The sequence below is a fragment of the Amphiura filiformis genome, chromosome 16 (assembly GCF_039555335.1).
Source record: "Amphiura filiformis chromosome 16, Afil_fr2py, whole genome shotgun sequence".
NCBI classification, from domain to species: Eukaryota; Metazoa; Echinodermata; class Ophiuroidea; order Amphilepidida; family Amphiuridae; genus Amphiura; species Amphiura filiformis.
Genome location: NC_092643.1, coordinates 28,492,958 through 28,514,801, shown reverse-complemented (window position 1 = coordinate 28,514,801; position 21,844 = coordinate 28,492,958). Strand labels below are relative to the sequence as shown.

At 37.9% G+C, this 21,844-nt stretch overlaps 1 protein-coding gene across 2 annotated transcripts in view; it reads right to left on the bottom strand.

Annotated features, from left to right (window-relative positions):
- Positions 1 to 217: 217 nt before the first annotated feature.
- LOC140135836 (neuropilin and tolloid-like protein 2) overlaps positions 218 to 21,844 on the bottom strand; it is a 268,948-nt gene continuing 247,321 nt past the window's right edge. The window contains exons 11-13 of one of the 2 annotated variants that reach the window (XM_072157470.1): positions 2,660 to 2,764; positions 1,143 to 1,364; positions 218 to 392 (exon numbers count right to left, since the gene is read on the bottom strand). In XM_072157470.1, the coding sequence (XP_072013571.1) occupies positions 256 to 392; positions 1,143 to 1,364; positions 2,660 to 2,764 (464 nt within the window). In that variant the 3' untranslated portion in view covers positions 218 to 255. Of the gene's footprint in view, positions 393 to 1,142; positions 1,365 to 2,659; positions 2,765 to 13,185; positions 15,710 to 21,844 lie in introns of those variants that run through there. The other variant, XM_072157466.1, reaches the window with a different exon arrangement.

Genomic DNA, 21,844 nt, shown 5'->3' with positions numbered 1-21,844 from the left:
GTAACACAGTAGAGGTTATCCACTTTACGCATGTGTGACTTCTAACAAAAGGCGCTGGTTCCCGTAGTATTCCTCATTCAAACCAATTCAATGCATGACCTCGGAGTTATCTACCTGCATGACTTTAGCGAGCTATTTTGAAACAGTTTGGGTTGCACATGCAGGTACTTCTTTTAAAAGTCCTAACAAGGTATAACAGTCGCTGATCATACTGATAGGATATGCAGCTTATAGAACACGGATAACCTCTATTTCTCAGATTGACACAGAACTACTTGTGCTATTTTCATGACTAAACAGCAGGCAGAAGATCAGTCCTCCAATGATGATGAGAGTGAGAATGCCAATAACGGACCCAAATACGACGCCGACGAACAGATGAGCACTTAACCCTGCATTTAAAGTAGACAATGGGGAAGGAATGAGTTGAATTTTTGAATTGTGATTAGATAAACAGTATGCTCCGACTATATTTATAAATACGTATTTATACGCACGCGACCACCTCCACGCTGCCACAACAGCTTGTAGACAGACTTCCTATACATTAGAATACAAAGGAGACACGAGACTACTGTGCATCAAAAAAAATTGTGTTCAACTTTTTGATTATATTGTAAACTTTTCCGTCGATAATTTTTTTAAAATACTTTTAAAATGTTTTTTTCTGATAACATATTACAAATTATTAATTCCCCATGTGGAATAATCTTGTTATTCAATTAATATTTAAATTTGATGATATTTAAGAGTTCCTATCCTTTTCAATGGCATGAGAATTTGGTCACGCTTGCTGGTCTTGGTATGCGTATTTATAAATACGTTTTAATAAATATAGTCGAAGGAAGCTGATAAAAGACGAGTTCTTCATTTATGCTTTGAAACCAATTAAAATAATATAATATGAATGTTTTTGACAAGACAATCATTTGTGTAACTAGGACTCGTTTGTTTTCTTTTTTTGAGGGGGGGGGGGGCAAGGGGAGCAACATTTGACGAAAAATTTCAAGAATTAACAAATGCCTAAATATCTGACACATCAGGGCGGTCAATATCCCACTAGGGAGGGGCAGAACTTCTCAGGTGGATGATACACCTTACCCTCTTGGCTACACCACTAAAGACAATTATTGTTAACCTACCGGTACGGCTATCATATTCAATCGTAATGGTAGTATATGCTTCTGTAACAATAGCAGAAGGGTCTATCGCAGTCAGGATCAAAACAAAGCTGTCACCAGAGTCATCATCCAAAATATCAAGATATAGAGGGTACGAAGTTGACTGTGCAGGAATAGTGAAATTGCGAGAGATTGGGACGAAATCTTCCTCATATGCAGCAGAATCAGCACTTGAAGTTACCGCTGTGAATAAGTTATATACGACTATGTTAAGTTATATAGTCTATGGAAGCTTAAGTTGACATCATCTACAAGAAGGTCAGATGACAGATACTATATCTCATCAAGTCGACTTCCTAGAAACAAGAAGATCAGATGACAAGATCTCGGATCTCGTCGAGTCGACATCTTATTACGGCATTTTCATGGTTTGGTCATCTGATCTTCTACGAAGTTGACTTGATGAGATCTAGTATCCTTGTCTGATCTCTTCATCCCTAGGATGTCGACTTCATAATTTACTCATATTTGTTTCAAATCGATCTATAGAGGCCGTCAGCCTTTCGCCATCTTGTGGGTACAAATGATCTGTGTGTTCATGCGTCGGACTACGCGCAGGGCACAGCTTGCCACGCAGCAGTTATCGCGCCTCAACGCGGTGATTTTGCTGCTCACGCATGTAGATCGAACGACCATCACAGCGTGTACCCACAAGATGGCGGCATATGACGTCACGCTGACGGCCTCTATACGACGATTTAACCCTAGTCTTAATAAGGGCCAACCCTCATAATGGATTTTTCACGGTGCACTAGAACACTAAAATAATGCCCTCGTCAGACTTTCCTGCCGCTTGCCGCTGCGGTAAGCAGCATGACGTATCAGCCAATGACAAGCCTTGATTCTGCGCGTGCGTCACGCCGCTCAGCGGCAAGCGGCATGATAGTATGAAACCAGCATAAGCGCCCAAATGACTTGAGCTAATCGTAAGTCCATTCCTTCCGCTCATTTTAACGAAATATTATGTTTGACCTACCGCGTACCTTACCCGGAGGTACGGTGGTCGATCGAAATTCGAGTCCCCGGTTGCCGACGTTTACAAGTATTAGGGGGTAGTGACAGGTTGTTGAATCCCATCGATTTTATTTTTTCTCTTACAAAGCTATTCTAGTTGATATTGAATGTAAACTTCATATCACTATAATCATGATAATAGTGACTTCCTTTTATATTATATATTCCCTTATTGGGTCGATCCTTCATGTAATTATTTCATGTAAGCTAATCCCAACCCTCGCCCTAATCCTAACCCTAAGCCTAATTCTAACCCTAACCCAAATCCTAACCCTAAACTAACCCTAACCTTATTGTGTTTATCAGATGGTTTGTATATGATGTCATAATGACGTGATGTAGAGAATGTTAGTACTTAATTTGGTATCAACAGATTGCGGAGATTATAATATCCTTAGGGGTGTTGTTAAATAGAGCATTTTGCAAATTTATCCTTAGCATGAAAAAAGGTTACGGTTACTTACTGACTTTGGTATCCACATTGCCAGAATGTGAAATATACACTCTTGCAGTACTTCTACCAGCCCCATCACTAAACACGTACGAAGGTCGAGCCCAGCCTACCTGTGCTGTGTGATAAAACAAAAATACATAATGGTTCCTCCATTTCCAATCTTTGATATTTCCATCTTCGTTAGTTTGTAACCTTTGTATAATTATTATTCAGAGCTGTGGTAGTCTGCGGCCTGCATCCACAAGCCTTTGGAGCCGCTGGTTTATTCCTTTATACACTTTGGTTATCATGGTTATAGTGTTTCCCAAATTGATTTATTATTCATTGAATAAAGTCATTTTTATGCGTGTAGCTTGAAAATCGGAAAGCTTTTTTTTTTTTTTTTGCTTTCTGCCTTGATCTAAGATATGGACTATTACATGTAGGTACACATGCCAAGGTAAAGCTATAGTTAATTTGATCATGGTAGTTCTACTTCCTGAGAAAAATTGAGTAGGAAATCTCTCTATAAAATATGTTTTACGGTTTGGTATTTTAAAACAGCAAATTATATACGAATCAAAAACGTTTTGAATAAGAAAAGCGTAATAAAGAAAAGAAAAGAAACGAAACGAGAACTGCAAAATGCGAAACTAATTATAACTGACAAGAGATGAAACCAAAAACATAACAGGTGCACATCGGATTCGTTAGAACCTACAGTCTACATGAAAATGAAATACTGTGTTATTACCTGCGACTGACCAGACGGGATGAAAATGTTGCAGCGTGCATCAGAATGGGACAGAAAGCATGGATGAAGAACACCATTGATTAACATCTGAAGAGAGTCATATTTGGTGTTGGGGTACAAGTAACAATCACGATACAGTATCCGCCTGAAAACGCTTCCCATTAGGATCCCTATAATTCAGTAAAAGTTTCCTTCATGAACATTCATGAATTGTATTTGTACTTCGTTCGGAAAAGACCGATCGCGATAAACTTGGTATCTAAAGGGCGTATCAACTTTTAAAATAAAGTAAGCAATATGAAAAATGCCACTAGATTAAAAAGCGTGAGGTATTTGGTCAAAATGCTCTAATTGGTAGCTGAATCAACATCTTGTAATACCACAACTGTAAAATCACCGGCGTGTGATCATTAATAAGGCTATGCTATGGCTATGGAGTCAAGAAAAAATGTAGTTGCGCAAAGCCAATTAAAATCAAAAGAACAGGATAACTACATGTGTCACCACTTTCTATATAGAATACTATACTGTCAATAATAATTGACAGTCTATAGTCTTCCACATGCATGGGCACCATTTCTCAGGTTCCGCAGATTTCAGGTCTGTGAGAGGTCTGTCCTGTCTCTGATGATGTCAACTTGTGCAATTATGCGTCTCTGGAGTTCATCAAGGTCAGGAGGAATACTTTAATTTCAGATAGCCCTACAGTATGAAATCCAGTAGTGTAAAAGCAGCATATTGTGGGGACCATTTCACTTGGCGATTCAAAGCAATCTCACGTTTGCCAAACAGTTCTGCAAAGCATTCCGCCACAGTTCTCCTTCTATGTGCACCATCATGGCCCACCTACTACAATGACTCGCGCAACTGCATTTGTACTCTGTTCACAAAAAAGGCTTTGTTGATGTCTATACTCCAGTGATGTTACAGTTGTGAGATGTTTATTCAGCTATAGTAGAGCATTTTAAACCTCTTTTTTTACCTATTAATCTAGAGGCATTTTTTAAACGTTTTACTTTATTTTGATGCAATGTACTGGATGACTGTAAATGACATACGGTACCTATATTGGAACAGTCATTGGTATGAGAATTTGTGTTCTTAAAAAAATAATTTAAAATTATTGGTGGAGCGATTTGGACAGCCAAATGGTATACGACATGTTATGATGGAATTAAATCATACTTTGTAGCAGAACAGTTCACTGTTGTAGCTCGCTTCATTTTTTATAAGCGCGTATAGATGTGTTTACATTTGATGCGCGCCCCCTGTTGGTCTGAGTTAAGAAAAACCCGCCGGTCAAAAGACGCAATTGTTAACGTGGAGGAAGTTGGTTTCCAAGTAAATGATACCAAAAATGTAAACTTGCTAAGTACTACTAGCTATACTAATATCACAGCATTTCCTGTATTATTTTGCCTGACGTGAAACAACAACGGACGTTGTGAATGTAAACATATACTGCCCCAAAATAGTATCCTTACACTTGGAAAACTAATCACAATTTTTAAATTTTACCCCAATATGGTTCAGTTTTTAAAAAACTGAACCATATTGGGGTAAATTTGTAATAATGTGCCGGATTAGACCCAGGTAGTAGATTTTCACAAAATCTCTACTTATTTGCTATTTCTTACTGTATGTGTTGCTCTATACATGTATAGAGATAAAAGTAGGCCTTCAGATGACATGATAACCAATATTGAACACATTGGGTATTTTGTTTGAACCCTCAAAACATCACCAGAATAGCAATCAGACTTAAACTGGTTACCATTATTTTTTTGTTGAAGACAGGTATGAATATAGTTAAATATTGATGACATTTGACCTGTTAGATTTAGGGGTAAGGTAGCATTATGGAGCATTTCGCCAATTTTACTAAGTCAAATCTTGGTCTTGTTGTATAGATATGGAGTGCAACATTTCCAAAAATAACCGATACATGATGTTCGGGTAGCCATGTCTTGATCAGAGGTCAAAAGGTTACATGGCCTTGAAAAATATTACGGTAAACCGGTTGTCACATTACCTTTTAGCCCCTGGTCAAGTCAGAACTGCTCTAAAATCATATCGCATTATAATTTTGTGCTTCTGCAGTTGATATCTGGGCAAAAATACCAAAACTATTGCTGTTGACTGAGTACAATTGGGGAAATACTCCATAATATTAACTTTAATTTAGCAATTCTAATACCATAGGTACATACCTGTCTGTAGCGAATAATAATTGATAGCCCTGTTTAGACTTTTTACTACCTTGTGATGTTCTACCCAAAGTGTTTAATATTGGCGATGTTGTCATCTGAATGCTTTTCATTCCCTCATTTCAAATATATAGTTTTGGTTTCTCTTTTGTTCAGAAACCAAAAATCAAGGGATTAAAAAGTAGAGCTGATCTGGTCTGCAATCATAACACTATTATGCTGGGAGGACACAGTATAGGGTATATAACCAGAAGTATACAATAGCCTATTGTGATAACATAATTATTATCATGATTGATATCGGAAATCTATCCCGCGGACGACAGTTGATGCTCTCTGTCGACGGTAGGTGGCATATTACACTCACGAGTTCTAGGCCTAGAAATCATATACATGCGCGTACATTGAAGGATGGGGTGGGGTGGGGGATTTGTTTGTTTGTATGAAACATAAACGATGCATGGAGATGATTTGATTATGAATTAGTTTATTATCCCCGGAAGCACAACCCATACCTCTTTAAGAGGGGGCTCCCCTCCCTATATAACCACATCTTCCCTAAATTACCCCTTTTCCCCCTCCTCCTCCCCTACATTCGATATCTTCATCTCGAGCTCTGCTCCCCCTTCTCTTTCACTTCCAATGCTCTCTCTCATATGTTTCTCTCTCTCCCGGCCCATATCGCCCTTGCCCTCCACCCCCCCCCCCCACACACACACATCACACAATCTCTTGTCCCCTCTATCTTCTACCTTTTGCAGTAAAAATTGCTTCAGTAAAAGTCATTAGGTTATTAGAGGTCATATAGTGGCCTTCCATCGATTCTGGTACATGGGATTAAGGACATGAATCGATTTTGTTTATAGCACCTATACAATTACAATAGTGGCCCCTTTTGTAATGTCGAATGCAAATATTTCGATGGTCTATATATTTTCACAGTGAAATCAGCTTAGGCTATTTCGTAGTCTCAAGTCAATGCTTTCAAACTAAATCAATGCTTTCAAATGTAGACTGCTTTGTTCGACTTCTCTGCTCGTGAATATTGCACTGCGAAATTTAAACATTTCTTTTGTATACTTAGATCAGGTAACTCGAAAATCCTGTAATTTCGTCACACCACTTATAAGAAACTGAAACCAAAACCGAAACTACCTGTCACAAATGTTTAGTTTTAAACAAAAGGTAGAAACAATGAGTTCGATATCTTGTGATTCAAGTGGTTAGGCAGGACAATAGAAAACCACGTGACCAAAACCAAAACCAAAACTAAAACTCAATATTTGAAATGAGGCAGTGGTTGTTCTTGCCGAGTTCTTTAGGGTTATAGAGAAAAAATAGCAAATAAGTAGGGATTTTGTGAAATTCGATCCGAGAAAAAAAAAAGGTTTTTCGCCACAACTTATTGTACATTCTAGAATGTATCAATCAATAATAATTCTTAGTCAGTGGGAGTGGTCTAGTTCGTAGACACATAATCTGATTGGACAATCGCATGATTTCGGTTGCCGTCTAGACGACCCCACGTCATCATGAGTGTTGATAACGCGTATCACGCTTGTAGAGGTTCGCGTATGTATTACGTTGTGTTCGTAGACTAGTGTAGACTGCGCTGCATTCCCCTTTTTTTTTTTGATAAACAATTCATACGTTTCCATGCATGAAACAATTTAAAATCTATGACGAAACACATCACATCTCCAGTGACTGCCCTGCCCAGAGAAAGTTTTCTCATGGATAGCTGAGCTGTTTCAGAACAGGAATGATGAGTTTTCCATGGTCAGGTCAGAGAGATTAGGGAATGATAAATTAAACTGGTCTACTACAGTAGACTAAGACTAGTGCGGAATACCCGCTCGCGCTAGCAGTACTCGCAACAGAATACGTGAAGGTGTAAACAAGTTTCGTTCATTTTACATGTATAATAAGGGGAGTTTTTATGACAGCTTAGTTTTTGCTTAAAAAGATAGTTTACAGTTATTAAAATGATATTTAACTGACTAAGAATGAGAATAAACATAGGAATTTTTGTTTTTACTATCCTCTACCTATGATAGACGACAGGTAGGTCCATTATTTTATATATTATATTTTTATCGTATATATTAGTAAAAACAAAAATTCATATCGTTTATCCTCTAAATACATAGCTGACTATAAACAAATAGCACATCTCTCATTTCACATTTTCCTGTTCATTATGGTTTAATACACACACATTCACATTTAATAATTCACATTGAACCATAGTTTCGACAATGTCGTTTGGAAGAAGTTTACATACCATATAATCTTGGACAGATCCGGCTTACTAACCAATTCAATCCGACGCCAACTGATTTGTGATTTAGCCTTGAAATGCCTAATCTTCTTTTTCACTCTTCAATTACTTTTATTTTACAATGTGATATTATATACATTTCCCGCTATATGTTGCTGAACACCCTATATGTGACCGTCCACGGCGAATGAGCCGTAAATTCCTCCCCGGTCAATTTTGTTTTATTTCGTGTTTAAAAATAAACATCATAAACTTAAAAATGGTATATCATTTGACTTCAAACGATATCCAGAAGCGGAGTTATGGTTAGTTAAACTTTGCTCCTTCAACAAAATTATAGCTTTTTCGTTTCTATGTATGTCTCTTTTTCCACATTGCTGGCAATAAATATCAAACAGTCATAATTGGCAGTCATTTCAAATCATCCCCAAGTCAACGAGGTTTAAGAAGGTTCTCTCATTGTTAATTGTTGGTTATGCATACCTATACAAATAACCCACCACTTGAAAAGGATTTAGCAAAAGCAAACAAAGACCAGAGCTATTAAAAGTTTTATAGCCATCTAAGGTAGAAGCTTATTATCCACTTCAATAATAGGATTATTGATTGGTGTTGTGACTATCAAAATAAGACATATGTCGCGCCAGCTTAAGTGACCGATGAATACGACCGTAGTTCACATTTTACACCATAACTCAGAATACAATTTAGGGAATTTACGGCTCGTTTGTGCTGCCGGGTCACATATAGGTATTATCATATATTTGTTTATTTTTGTCCTCCGCCAGTCCATCAGAAAATGAATTTGGAGAAAACCTTCTGATAATTTCAAACACTCGCTGAGCAGCAAGACCTTCCCTCTAAGCTTTTAATCCGATTAAGCTGATTGCACATCCGCCATCGGCGATGTGCATTCTTTTTACCGCGTTCTTCTTCTTTCTTTCTTTCTTTCTTTCTTTCTTTCTTCTTCTGTCAACACTATGATCAGCCATCGTAGCCACATGCTTTCAGGCATGTTGACCATACTTGGTCAGTATAACCGTTTGGTGGTGCCACAGATGTCACATGATCAACTTCCGGTCAAATGTCATCCACTTCCGGTCAATGGCCAAAACTTGGATTTTCACTAAAAATGCTACTCCTCCCACATATTACATAGCACCGTGACGTCACTTACACACATGCATCATCTATAGCCAGTGCCTAAAAGTTATACCACAAAATTGGAATCAAAGGTCATTAAGGGGTCACTTCCGGTAAAAGTCTGAAAAATTTGTAAAAATATTCAAAAAATCACTGTCTTTACAAATTACAAGCAGAGAGTCGCCATTAGCACACATGCATCGCTATTATCTAGGGTCTTTAGGATGCCTACAGTTTAGGGGTCAAAGGTCATTAAGGGGTTACTTCCGGTCAAAAACCAAAATTATCAAAAAAGTTTAAATTTTTTTTATCTCAAAATGTAAACAAACCAGAGTAATATACCCATCATACATGAATTAGTGTTACATGGTGTATGCATGGTATTTTTTATTTTGGGGGTCAAAGGTCATTAAGGGTAACTTCCTGTTTTAGCTAAATAACTTCAAGAATTTTTATCTCAACAACTAAACATAGTAGAATTTTTTAATTAAAAGTGGAACAATGCATTTTGTCGTTGTATATAAGGTTTTATTTTCATTGAGGTCAAAGGTCATTAAAGGGGTCAAAAGGTCAATCATAAATTTAAAAAAATCATAATCCATGTATAGTTCCGATAAAGCTGAAAATTCACCAGGAATATTCCTTATGACATCCTAAGCACTATGTAATATTTTTTTTGGTCAAAGGTAATTAAGGGATCACTTCCGGTTCTCACAGATTCGGAGTCATAACTCATTTGTCACTGCTGGCTGTGCATCCTCGCGGTCGCAGGCGAACGGAATCAGATCTCGTTTACATTATTGATTTTTATTTAGGGTCAAAGGTTATGAGGGGTCACTTCCGGTGTTAAACAAAATACCTTCTAAAATACCTGGCGGTTGTGCATGCTCGTGGTCGCAGGCGACCGCAACCATATCTAGTTATCTATTTGTTTTCATGAATTGGAAGACATTCTTTGATGCATTACTGAGCTCAATCATCTGAAATTACTGGAGCGTGAGCCACCCAGGCTGGTGGCTCAGCATAGTATTTTATTAACAGAAGGTTTTCTCCAAATTCATTTCCTAATGCTGTATTTTGACAATGTTTTTTTTTGTAGCATACAACGGAACCTCTCGTTCATTGTTTATAACCAAATTAGTTGACGGAGTCCCATGATTAACTTGTACTGCTCTTCTCTCATACCATTAATCTATTTTACCATCCATAGACCATTGTAATTTCTTTGCTATACAAAATTTTACGACTGGAGCAATAGACTATATTTCAGTAATTCCCAAAAGCCTTTGCCAATGTAAATCAGAATACGTCATTGTCGATGCGCATTGTGATACTGCGCATTTCAACGTACGCAGTAACGATGTTCGCATCGACGAAGACGTACTTTGCAAAGGATTCTGGGAATGTTTTGCCAAACAGCATACTTTTAAAGTAAATCAAATGATTTTTAAAGCTTCAAATAATGTTCAGAATCATTCGTGAACGAACATCTTTCCGTGTTGTACACAAAATAAACTTCATTGTTTACATGGCTACTTATTCTGTATACTTCCGAATACAGAATCAGTAGTATCCCATGCCATGTTTATTATCATGTGATATTCATCTCATACTATTTTTCACCCTGATTTGACAGTGACGTCAGTGCGCATTTCATTGGGCGCAGCTTCAAATCGCTAGTGTTGGCTCTAAGGGCTCTATATAGACGCCACACAGTGTCATCGCCCCGATATCTTCATGGCAGAAAATGCCATGGTAGGTTGAATCCACAGCCACGCATGGCCATTGTGTTCCGACCTGTTTAATAGTTTTAAGCTGAAGGACACGAGGGTCTACGCTGCGCTATTTAAAATCTGAATTTTGGTCACTTTTTCAGCTCAAGACGCACGCTAGTTTCTCAAGACGCTAGCTAACGACGATAATATCCGTTGAACATATATGTTCAAGTGCAAGGAACTAGATCTGGTTTCTTTATACGAAATCATTTACGGGAGATATTCATCATTTTCTACCCGGTATCCAAAGATTTATCGTCTGAATATCAATCGTGCATAGCACATGTACGTGTATCGATCCCGTGTATTCATTTCAGTGTCTCTGGTTGTATAATGTAATTATTAACCGGGCGATGTCGGTGTGCGCCACATAGAATAAGCTGCCTCAACACGTTGACGTCGCTGTCACAAAAATGGTATACCTATCATCGCTGGGCGGGAAAAACCTCTGATATACATTTGATATCTGAAACTTTCTATGTGCAAAATGAGTCCAGTTTCAAATCCTCCCATGTCCAAAATGGCACAAGTATAAACATTGTCTTTAAGTAAAAAATATAAAATAATACATAATGGACATTCCGATAATTTTTTGTTTGCACGTAGGAGGTTTTGAACTGCCGCCCACTTGTATATAGGAAGTATTGATTTCACATGGAGGTATATCCTAATCATGCGCTAATCTGGGTATAATAATAATAATTTCACCATGTTCAAAAGGAGAAAACCATGTAGATATAACATTTATCAAAAGTGGTATGCGTATAATTGATATAGCCATTGTCGGAATTATTGCCATTAAAATAAACACATCAAAAAAAGAAAGTCACCACTTGATTGGATGGCAATAACTAAACACACTTAAATAAAAACAATACAACTGAACAAATGAACATGAGCAGAATTGCGTTAGCTGCAATATGATACCAAATTTGTGTAAAATAATAATCGAATTATCGAGAAATTAATGATAGAAACATATGAAAAGGTTTGGCTACAAAACGATTCTCTTATAAATGCATCTACGCACAGTTTCCACCTCATACACCCGAGTACACATAATTATCCCAGCACAGTGAGTCTAGCTTCTACACATTTGAGTGCATAGCATCATATGAGCTGTGTAGCCGATGACTAGTGGTTTTTGTCAAAACCCCGAATGTTCCCTTAATCCAATCAGAAAAGTTTTTTTTATATCAAACGAAACCTAACACTTTTTTCATTCCGTCAACAGATGATGCAATTCAATGTTTATAGCAACGCGAATGTGAAAAATCTGTTGAAAACGACCTATTCAAGCGCATTTTTCACCAAGGTATAGGTTTTAAAAGTCAAAACCTCAAGTGTTCCTCACAATATTTTTCAAATTATATGTCATTAAATGAAAGAGCACACTTATATTGTCCATATACTAGCTTAATTTCAATAAGCAATGGCTAATTCTCTTTAAATTGCAAATTTTGTGCAAAAAGTTACTATTTTCGCATGTTTTGTCATACGGTTGTTAATTCAATGAAAGAGCGCTTACAAATTGATATGAATTTTTTGGTGTGATTTTAAAATTTGCAAATTCAAACAGATTACGTGGCCTTAAAAAAGCTTAGCATGTTCAACTAACTTGAAATCGGTGGCGGTCAGTGTGCGCCATAGATCGGTAAACTGACCATGCTGTCCGCGGTATTTTCAACTAACTTGAAATCGGTGGCGGTCAGTGTGCGCCATAGATCGGTAAACTAACCATGCTGTCCGCGGTATTTTCAACTAACTTGAAATCAGTGGCGGTCAGTGTGCGCCATAGATCGGTAAACTAACCATGCTGTCCGCGGTATTTTCAACTAACTTGAAATCGGTGGCGGTCAATGTGCGCCATAGATCGGTAAACTAACCATGCTGTCCGCGGTATTTTCAACTAACTTGAAATCGGTGGCGGTCAGTGTGCGCCATAGATCGGTAAACTAACCATGCTGTCCGCGGTATTTTCAACTAACTTGAAATCGGTGGCGGTCAGTGTGCGCCATAGATCGGTAAACTAACCATGCTGTCCGCGGTATTTTCAACTAACTTGAAATCGGTGGCGGTCAATGTGCGCCATAGATCGGTAAACTAACCATGCTGTCCGCGGTATTTTCAACTAACTTGAAATCGGTGGCGGTCAGTGTGCGCCATAGATCGGTAAACTAACCATGCTGTCCGCGGTATTTTCAACTAACTTGAAATCGGTGGCGGTCAGTGTGCGCCATAGATCGGTAAACTAACCATGCTGTCCGCGGTATTTTCAACTAACTTGAAATCGGTGGCGGTCAATGTGCGCCATAGATCGGTAAACTAACCATGCTGTCCGCGGTATTTTCAACTAACTTGAAATCGGTGGCGGTCAGTGTGCGCCATAGATCGGTAAACTAACCATGCTGTCAGCGGTATTTTCAACTAACTTGAAATCGGTGGCGGTCAATGTGCGCCATAGATCGGTAAACTGACCATGCTGTCCGCGGTATTTTCAATCAGGAGAGCATTTTGCATGGTCAATACCCAAAAAATGTACTTTCCTTGTTTGATGTGTTTAGTGTATGGCAGCATACTGTGGTATGCAAAACAATAGGACATGTAGGATGTCAATGCAAATAATACGGTACAACGCTGACATAGTAACATCGGCGTCGTACTTACAGCACATTATAGAGATGGTTTATCTAAGCCAATGGACTTTTAAAAAACAGTTCTTATCAAAATTAACTCTATAAAAACGAATGAGATTTACAAAATTTTATCATGTTACTGTCAGAAACCTTTCGCACACATCAACATGTGTTTTAACTCCAGGTATGATCAGCCAAATCTCGTGCATATAATAAAAACATTAAGGTACCAACAAATTAAGGTACCAGTTATGTTCACCCCCTGAATATCCTAAACAAAGACAGATATGTCATAATTGGAACCAGCAGCCAATAGCTGCATCTTAGCTCGAATTTGAGACCTCAATTGTTGAAATTGTTCTAGAAATAAAAACACGACGATCTAAATACCCAAGGAAGATGCCAATTTAAAAAGCTTTAAAAGTTGCAGTTTGCTTCATTGCAAGCCTATTGATGTGTACACAAAGCGTTCGCGAACAAGAGAACTAGCGCCGCGCTTCCATTGATAAGGACGTTAAAACTAGCGTCGTGCTTTCATTGATTAGAACACAAAAGTGCAACTTTTGATTTCGTTTCTTCATTAGGTTTTAGATCACCGTGTCTTTAATTCTCAACCAATTTCAACAAATAAGGTCTTAAATCAGAGCTAAAGAGTACAGGTATTGGCTGCTTGTTTTAATTTTGACATACCTGTCTTTATTTAGGATATACAGGGCTCAACATTACCGGTACCTTAATTTTTTGGCTTACTGTAGCTTTAAAATCAAATTAATCATACTCTGAACCCACAGGCTTTAAACCAGTAACGTTGGTTATAGATATTGTACTCTTACAAGAGTGATACAAATTGTATAAATCGTGAAATATATTCTTGGGTAGGATTTTGGCCAGATATGTTGGTTTCAATTGTTTATAAAATAGTACCTAGCGCTATACATATTTATTTATATTGACCTTTAAAGGTGAAATCCTATTACAACACATTCAAAGGTCCAAGGAAATGAACGAGTTAACACGATAGCTGAAACAGTCAGCGTAACATTTAATGTCAGCAATCTTTACGGCATATACCTGGATAACGTTCCATGCATACCTATTTATGAAGGAGTGCATGCATTGGGGGTACACTATTCCGATGAATTTGACGTCAACATGGAAAAGGGCTGATAACCCTTATAAACGAGCCAAAAGGGCTCTGAAAAAGTAATCACACTTCGGCTAGCATAACGACTTACATTCCTTCGGCGAACTTACCTTGCAGCTAAGACCGATAGTATTACGGAACTAAGACTAAGTACTTTTTGGAAGGCTGAGAATGAGAAGTCCTATTGTAACTTTCATTTTACATGTGATGTCATCATCGGGCACAATGTCACAAATGGAGTTGTATAATAGGAGACACATTGGTTGTTTAAAATACAGTAATCTTCTGTTTAGAATGTACAATATAATTCTGACGATTACTTATAGGATGACTGCCAAACCAAACCGCCGGTCTACTGCCAAACAAGGTTCAATTGCCGGGTCTGATACGGCACCGGCGGTTGACAGGTGGTTGCGTTTGCGTTTGGAAGGTATCCCTAATATTGAAGTGGTGCTATATTTACACAAACCTTTGATCGTTTCAGATTAATGTACATCCTAAAAATGGGTAAATTACATTTTAATTCCATTTCATTCACTTTGTTCTCCATTCGATAAAAACCACAAAAGTCAGACTCGGATTATGAAACTTATAAATTCATCTAGTTTCTTTCAAATAGCGAAAGCTCAATTGTTATACTGTCACACGTGAATTTGTATCTCCCCATTGACTGGTCTATATTGTCCATTGTTCACTTCTCGATTCGGTACCCAAGGTGGATGCAGATACTCCGGTCTCCCATCCCGACGTGATAGGTCTCCATACATCAAATTTTCATACTCCGTTAACGGTTGTGATCTCGTTGCACTATTAGTTGGTGTCAGAGACGGATGTCTACCAACACCGCCATTTTGGGGCTCAATGTTACCCAATCTTATATACTGTGTCTTGTATCTATCACTACTAAAAGTCGTCATTTCATGAGAGTCTGCACCTTCTTTATTATCCATCATGTATGTAACGGCTTGTCTTTCAGCTTTTCTGCGCTTTTCCATCATATGAGCCTTTTCACGAGTTCTAACACAAGACTGACGACACGTCAGTACTATTGTGAGTACGGTTACAAAAATTATAATACCCATGGTCACTCCTAGGACTGAATCAATTTTCCCATCCAGTAATCTTTGTGGTTTTTTCTTTTCTGCAGGCAAAAAGGAGAAAGAAATATTACTCTATGATATTCATGCAGCAGGACACTTGTGCTAAAAAAGCGACTGGACATGTGGTAGTTCACTTGTACAGTCCTGTACAATGATTTTATATAGTCGATAATATATTATCGAATAGAGCTCATGGAGGCAGCCATTAGCAGACCACCCTTTGTCAGATGGCTGGATGATTTTGAGCACTGGGTGATTCTAAATTTCACATACAATGCACAAAAAATATGTGTAAAATCTTGTTTTAAATTAGCACAAAATACAATTTTCTAAGCAGAAAAATGGCCACAGTTCCTATCTTGCCATTGAAAACTACAGGAAGACCACCCGCAGAGCTTCAAGCCACATGCCAGACAACCTGGCGCCAACTGCAAATGGCTGCGCCCATGTGATGTAAGTCGATAAAATATTATCAACTTTATAAAATCAATGTACATGACTGTTGTATTCGGGCTTATTAGGGAAAATTGGGCGTAGTGATTCATGATATGTACTGAATCACAATCTTTGACAATTTGTATTTGTTATTGTTATAAAAGAACAATTGCTCGACACGAAAAACAGTCAAGGGAAGAATACCAGATTATAAACTCATCAATAAAAGTTTTGAAAGTTTTTATCAAGCATCTGTATCTCAGATTATTTGTGTTATGCTCATATTGTGTTGTATATTAATGGATAGCTACTTTATTCTTCTTACAATGACACCACATTTGAAACAATCAACTTGTTCACGCCTGAGTACACGTCTTGTGAATGTAGTGGGGCTCAAACAGAATGTGCCAAATTTACTATTATTCTGTGCAGCATGCTGTAATCCCATATCTTCACAATCTGGGGCCTAATGCAATCCTCCAAGATGACAACGTTCGCCCCACAGAGCCAGGGTAGTCAACGACTACCTACAGAATATGGGATCGGGAGTATGGAATGGCCTGCCATCAGCCCAGACCTCAACCCGATTAAACATTTGTGGGACCAGCTTGGTCGTGCTGTGCGTGCCAGAGTAGGCAATGCAACCACATTGAATGACCTGCGACGAATCCTAGTTGAAGAATGGAATGCCATCCCACAGCAACGAGGCTGGTGAGCAGCATGAGGACGTACTTGGTGCCTAGCTGTTGTACCTGCGTATGAATTGTTTTCACCCGCTATTGAGGTTGTGACTATTGTTGTTTGAGCACAAAATAATGGCCAATCTGGCATATTCTGTTTGAGACTCCACTACATTCACAAGACGTGTACTCAGCCGTGAAAAAGGTGATTGTTTCAAATGTGGTGTCATTGTAAAGGGGAATAAAATAGCTATCCATTGATATGAAACACGATATGAACATATCAGAAATAAGTTGAGATATAGATGCTTGAAAACACTTTCCAAACTTTTTGTTGAGGAGTTTATATAAGGAAAAAGATATTCGGAAACCCAAAAGCCACCAATTCCGTCCCATCGCCGTCTATATACGACCACCAATTCCGTCCCATCGCCGTCTATATACGACTACGTGGTGTTGTATCATTTTGTACTGATTGAAAGTCAAAACAAAAAGTAATTTAATAAACCAAATTGTATGACGACACAATATTTACATCCAAAAATATGAACTACCTCATATTGTGGGTCACACCTTTAAGAGTCGACGAAAACGCCGCCTTGTCTTGTCTGCCAGTTTTTGCACCGACCTCGTCAGGAGACTGACAAGTCAGGGATCGATTTCGTTAAGCTCTTAAACATCACAGGCTAGGTAACCCCGACGTAAGGCACTACATTTAGTTTGGCCCTATAACCCCATCGGTGTCCGATAGATACCGATGGCTATTTCTATTGTACTCTGGATAGAATGAGCCATCGGTACCTATCGGGATAGGACCAGACTAATCCAGTCGTTGTAGCTTTACGATGTGTTCCTGTCGCGAGGTTCCTATCATAAATGTATTATTACTTAGATTGTGTCTCGGCAATGGGCTATTCCCTTTAAAATCCACACTACCCCTGTGGAAGATTTTGGAAAATATCTTTTACAGAGGGAGTATGAATTTTAAATGGAATGAACACATTAGGCAGCTCCATTTGAATTTCATACACCCTCTGAGAAAGATTCAAACTGAATCTTCCACTGCATGTGAGTTACAAATAGAGCTGCCAATGTGTTCATTTGAAATTCATACTCCCTCTGTGAAAGATGTTTCCAAAATCTTCCACAGGGGTAGTGTGAATTTCAAATGGAATAGCCCAATGCTTCTTTGTGACTTTACGATGCAGAAAAGATCGCTGATACGTAACTGGGGTTAACAGTCTCCTGGTGGTTCATAATGAGGGTCAAAGATTTAGGCGTCCCCTAAATGTTTTTGTTTCTATCGGGACCATAGGATAGATATCATAATAACAAAGTCTAAAAGCTCGATGAGATATTTAAACCTCTGTATGGTGTACATTATGCTTAGTGTTGATATAAATGTATATGTACAATGTATTTGGGTTCTACCTATTGTCATACACATGCATGGTAGATCAAATGGTTACAATACAGCCTTACCATGATTTGCTGTTTGCTCATCTGGGCATCTAAAGATCAAGATATGTAAACCGTCACAACAATTTCTTTCTGATATTCACATAAGGTTTTGAAATTATGCATGATGTACGGAATACTTTATTTATAGAGATTTTCATTCGACTAATGGACTTTAGGCTGGCTTTACGATATTGTATACGTAATTGTTGCCACCATGGTTGTTACCTCAGGACTGTGAATGTTTTGTATATAACATAAAGTTTTGTCCACTTTGAAGTACAAAGTAAGGTACTCACATTTTGTGTAAGCGTATCGTGTGTGTCGCGTATTAAGACGCTCATGCATTTGTGTGCGGCTAGCAGTGCGTTAATTCTTTTTGACATTACGGCGTGCCGAAACTGTGTAATTTACTGCGTACTTTGTACTTCAAAGTGGACAAACTGTAGTAGTAATGTGATTTTATTCGTTTTCAACTAACACTCTGAAGCCATGTAGTGTCCCACAACTTGAGATTGAGTCCCGAGCTACCGTGTCCAATGAGCGTTTACCAGAAACTATTAAGCTCATAAGCCAACGAACAGAAATTGAGATCTGACCTATATAAATATCATCAAGCTAGTAAGATTTTTGGTTGAGATGCTTGAGACTGGAGTATTCAGTTTCAATCACTGGCGCTAGAGACGGACATAAAATAATAAGCTTCCGTGACGCGGAATAAAGGAAGTATCTGTGATTTTCATTCATTCACCATTCACTCTTAGAACACCCTAAAATTCAGATTTGGGCAAAATGGCAAACATAAAAGCAATCCGATAAAAACAAAATCTGACATCAAAATGAAGGTAGAATAAAAGTATGTTCGTTACAAATTGCTTAGATGGTAGACATCCATTAGAGCAACTTATACCGTTATAATATTAAAAACGGATTTCAAACAGATTTCAAAGTTTTTCTTAGTAAAATTCCAATAAAAAACTCACGTTTTCCAGAAAGTTTCGGCAATCCAGTATGGATGGTATGACGTCATCGGAAGATGATGGGCCTACCAACTGAGTCACGTTTATACCCAATTGATTCAGAGGGCGTCATCATCTTCCGATGACGTCATACCATCCACCAAAGGATCAATTGGCATACACCATTGATAAAGGCAACAGACTGGATTGCTGAAACTGTCTGGAAAACGGGAGTTTTTTATTGAAATTTTATTAAGAAAAACTTTGAAATCTGAATATTGTATTCCTGATGAATCTCTTCAATAAAGATTTCAAACAGCAAAATCGGGATTTCTCGATTTACTGCCTAATTTCTCCCAATTCAAGCCACATAATATATACTGTAATATAATGGTATGATAATGAGGGAGACGTTATGTATGATGATATAGTATGATATATAGAAGTAATATTTCCCGATGAATAGAATACAACATGTTGGTGGATGGGAGTGTTACATATGTTTACCAAATTCATGAATGGAATAGTTTTGAAAGTATACAAAGCGCCGCATCAGCCCTTTAAAGCACACAACTTTATTAGAAACAGCTCTACCTTAGTTTGATTATATAACGAATTCAAAATAAAGATTCTCTATTTGCAGTACATTTCGTCGTTTTGCGAAATTATCTGCTTGCAAATTTACACGTGTTTTGTTGTGCGCCTGCTTGCCGGTCTGTGTGTTAATATGATGGAGAGTTTGGTTTGGTTTTGTCGGAACCAGTGTTATCAGAGGATGGTTTAGTTGTGATAGATTAGCAAGCGAAAACTCTTTTGAATGAAACGTGTCTCTTATATAGCATTATATAATAAAGAACACAACATAAATGCGTGTTGATAAAGTAAATTGCCCCGTAAATTGCTGACGAGAGCGTACTTCTGAAGGCGCCTCTGAAGCATATTATGTGTGCTGTGCGTGTTGTACGCGTTGGTAATTTCACCGCCATACGCGTCGTACGCGTTGTGAGTTGCGCCTGGTCAACATCGTGGAAGTACGCTCTCGGCAAAGGTTTACTTTTAGTATGTAGGGACGGTTAAAAGTGTAATGCCCATACACGTCACTTGTATACATGCTTGACGTTAACACGACGTCACAAATCTGTGTAGCACTGCACGAATCGGTTGAATGGCATTAAATCTACGTCAAGTGGAAAAGTGTCATGTAGAGGCAAAAAAGGGAATGTTAACACAATTTTTGTTTAACACTGAATATTTCAAACTCCAATGGGCTGTTACATGCGGTCAAAATTGTTTGAAAATGTTGTTTACGAATATTTCTTATGAAAAGTACATAATATTATCCTTGAGGCAATAAGAAGAAAACCGTTCGCAATTGTACCTGACACATCGCTCGCTAGCTTTGTCAAAACTGTGTACGCATATTAAAATGTTAATTTAGAATATCACACAGTTATTAGTGGTTAGAACTTGCGATGTATTACGGCAGAACTCTGTATATAAATATCGTACGTTGGACACTATTCGCTGTGGAAGTGACGTAATAATCGGATTAACTACCATAGCAATAGATGAATACCATTTTTTAATAGATCACCCTCAACTACAAGCAGGTTACACTCACCACCTGTGTATGTCTGCAATCATCGTTTGAATACAATACCGCTCTTTTCAAAGATACTAATCTTACAGGTGCGAGTAATCAGCATTTCTTTGACATCTATGGTTCAATGCATAGGTAACGCGTGAACGCTGTAGTGCAGGGCGATATAGTTAAAAATTGTATTCATATATTGCTATGGTAGCCTTACGTCACTTCTACAGCGAATACATCTTCTTCTTTGAGTCCAGCCGTAAGACACAAGGTGTAAAGGAACACCGCAACCTTTCTACTTATGTTACGTAAAAACTAAAGTGGCAACCACTGCAAACAAACAAACACACAAACACATAGAGCTACTTTTCTGGCTTATTCTGCTCTGACACTGAATTTATAATTCTGTTGTTTTGTTTCTTCCTATTCTTTTACAACACACAATGGTTACTGGAAGCTTCATTGTAGTATCATTAGTGCCTATTATATTTTTTTTTCATTTTAGTATCCAAAACATAAAACAATGCGTACCATATTAGGTAGGAATGATCCAATTTATATGCAGGTATCTAAAAAAATATGTACAATACATGTTACATGTTCTTAAGGGGTACTACACCCCTCGATAAATTTATGTCTATTTTTGCATTTTCTCAAAACTAATAACACAGTGGTAACAAAAGTTATGTATATTATAGGGGCAAGGAATCCAATTACTACACTGGAATTTCAGTGACCCAAGACAAGCAAGCGGTTTGTTATTTATGACCAGAAATAAGGTACCGCTAGGATGTACCTCGTTTCCTATCATATATACTGAACCGCTTGTCTTGAGTCACTGAAATTTTAGTGTAGTAATTGGAATCCTTGCCCCAATAATATACATAACTTTTGTTACCAGTGTGGAATAATTTTTTGAGAAAAATGCAAAAATAGTCACAAATTTACCACATGGGTGTAGTACCCCCTTAACGATTTCAAACGCTTGTGTAAATGTACTAAGCGTTTGGGGCATATTACATTGTTTGATAATTATTCTCATGGTGTAGAGGA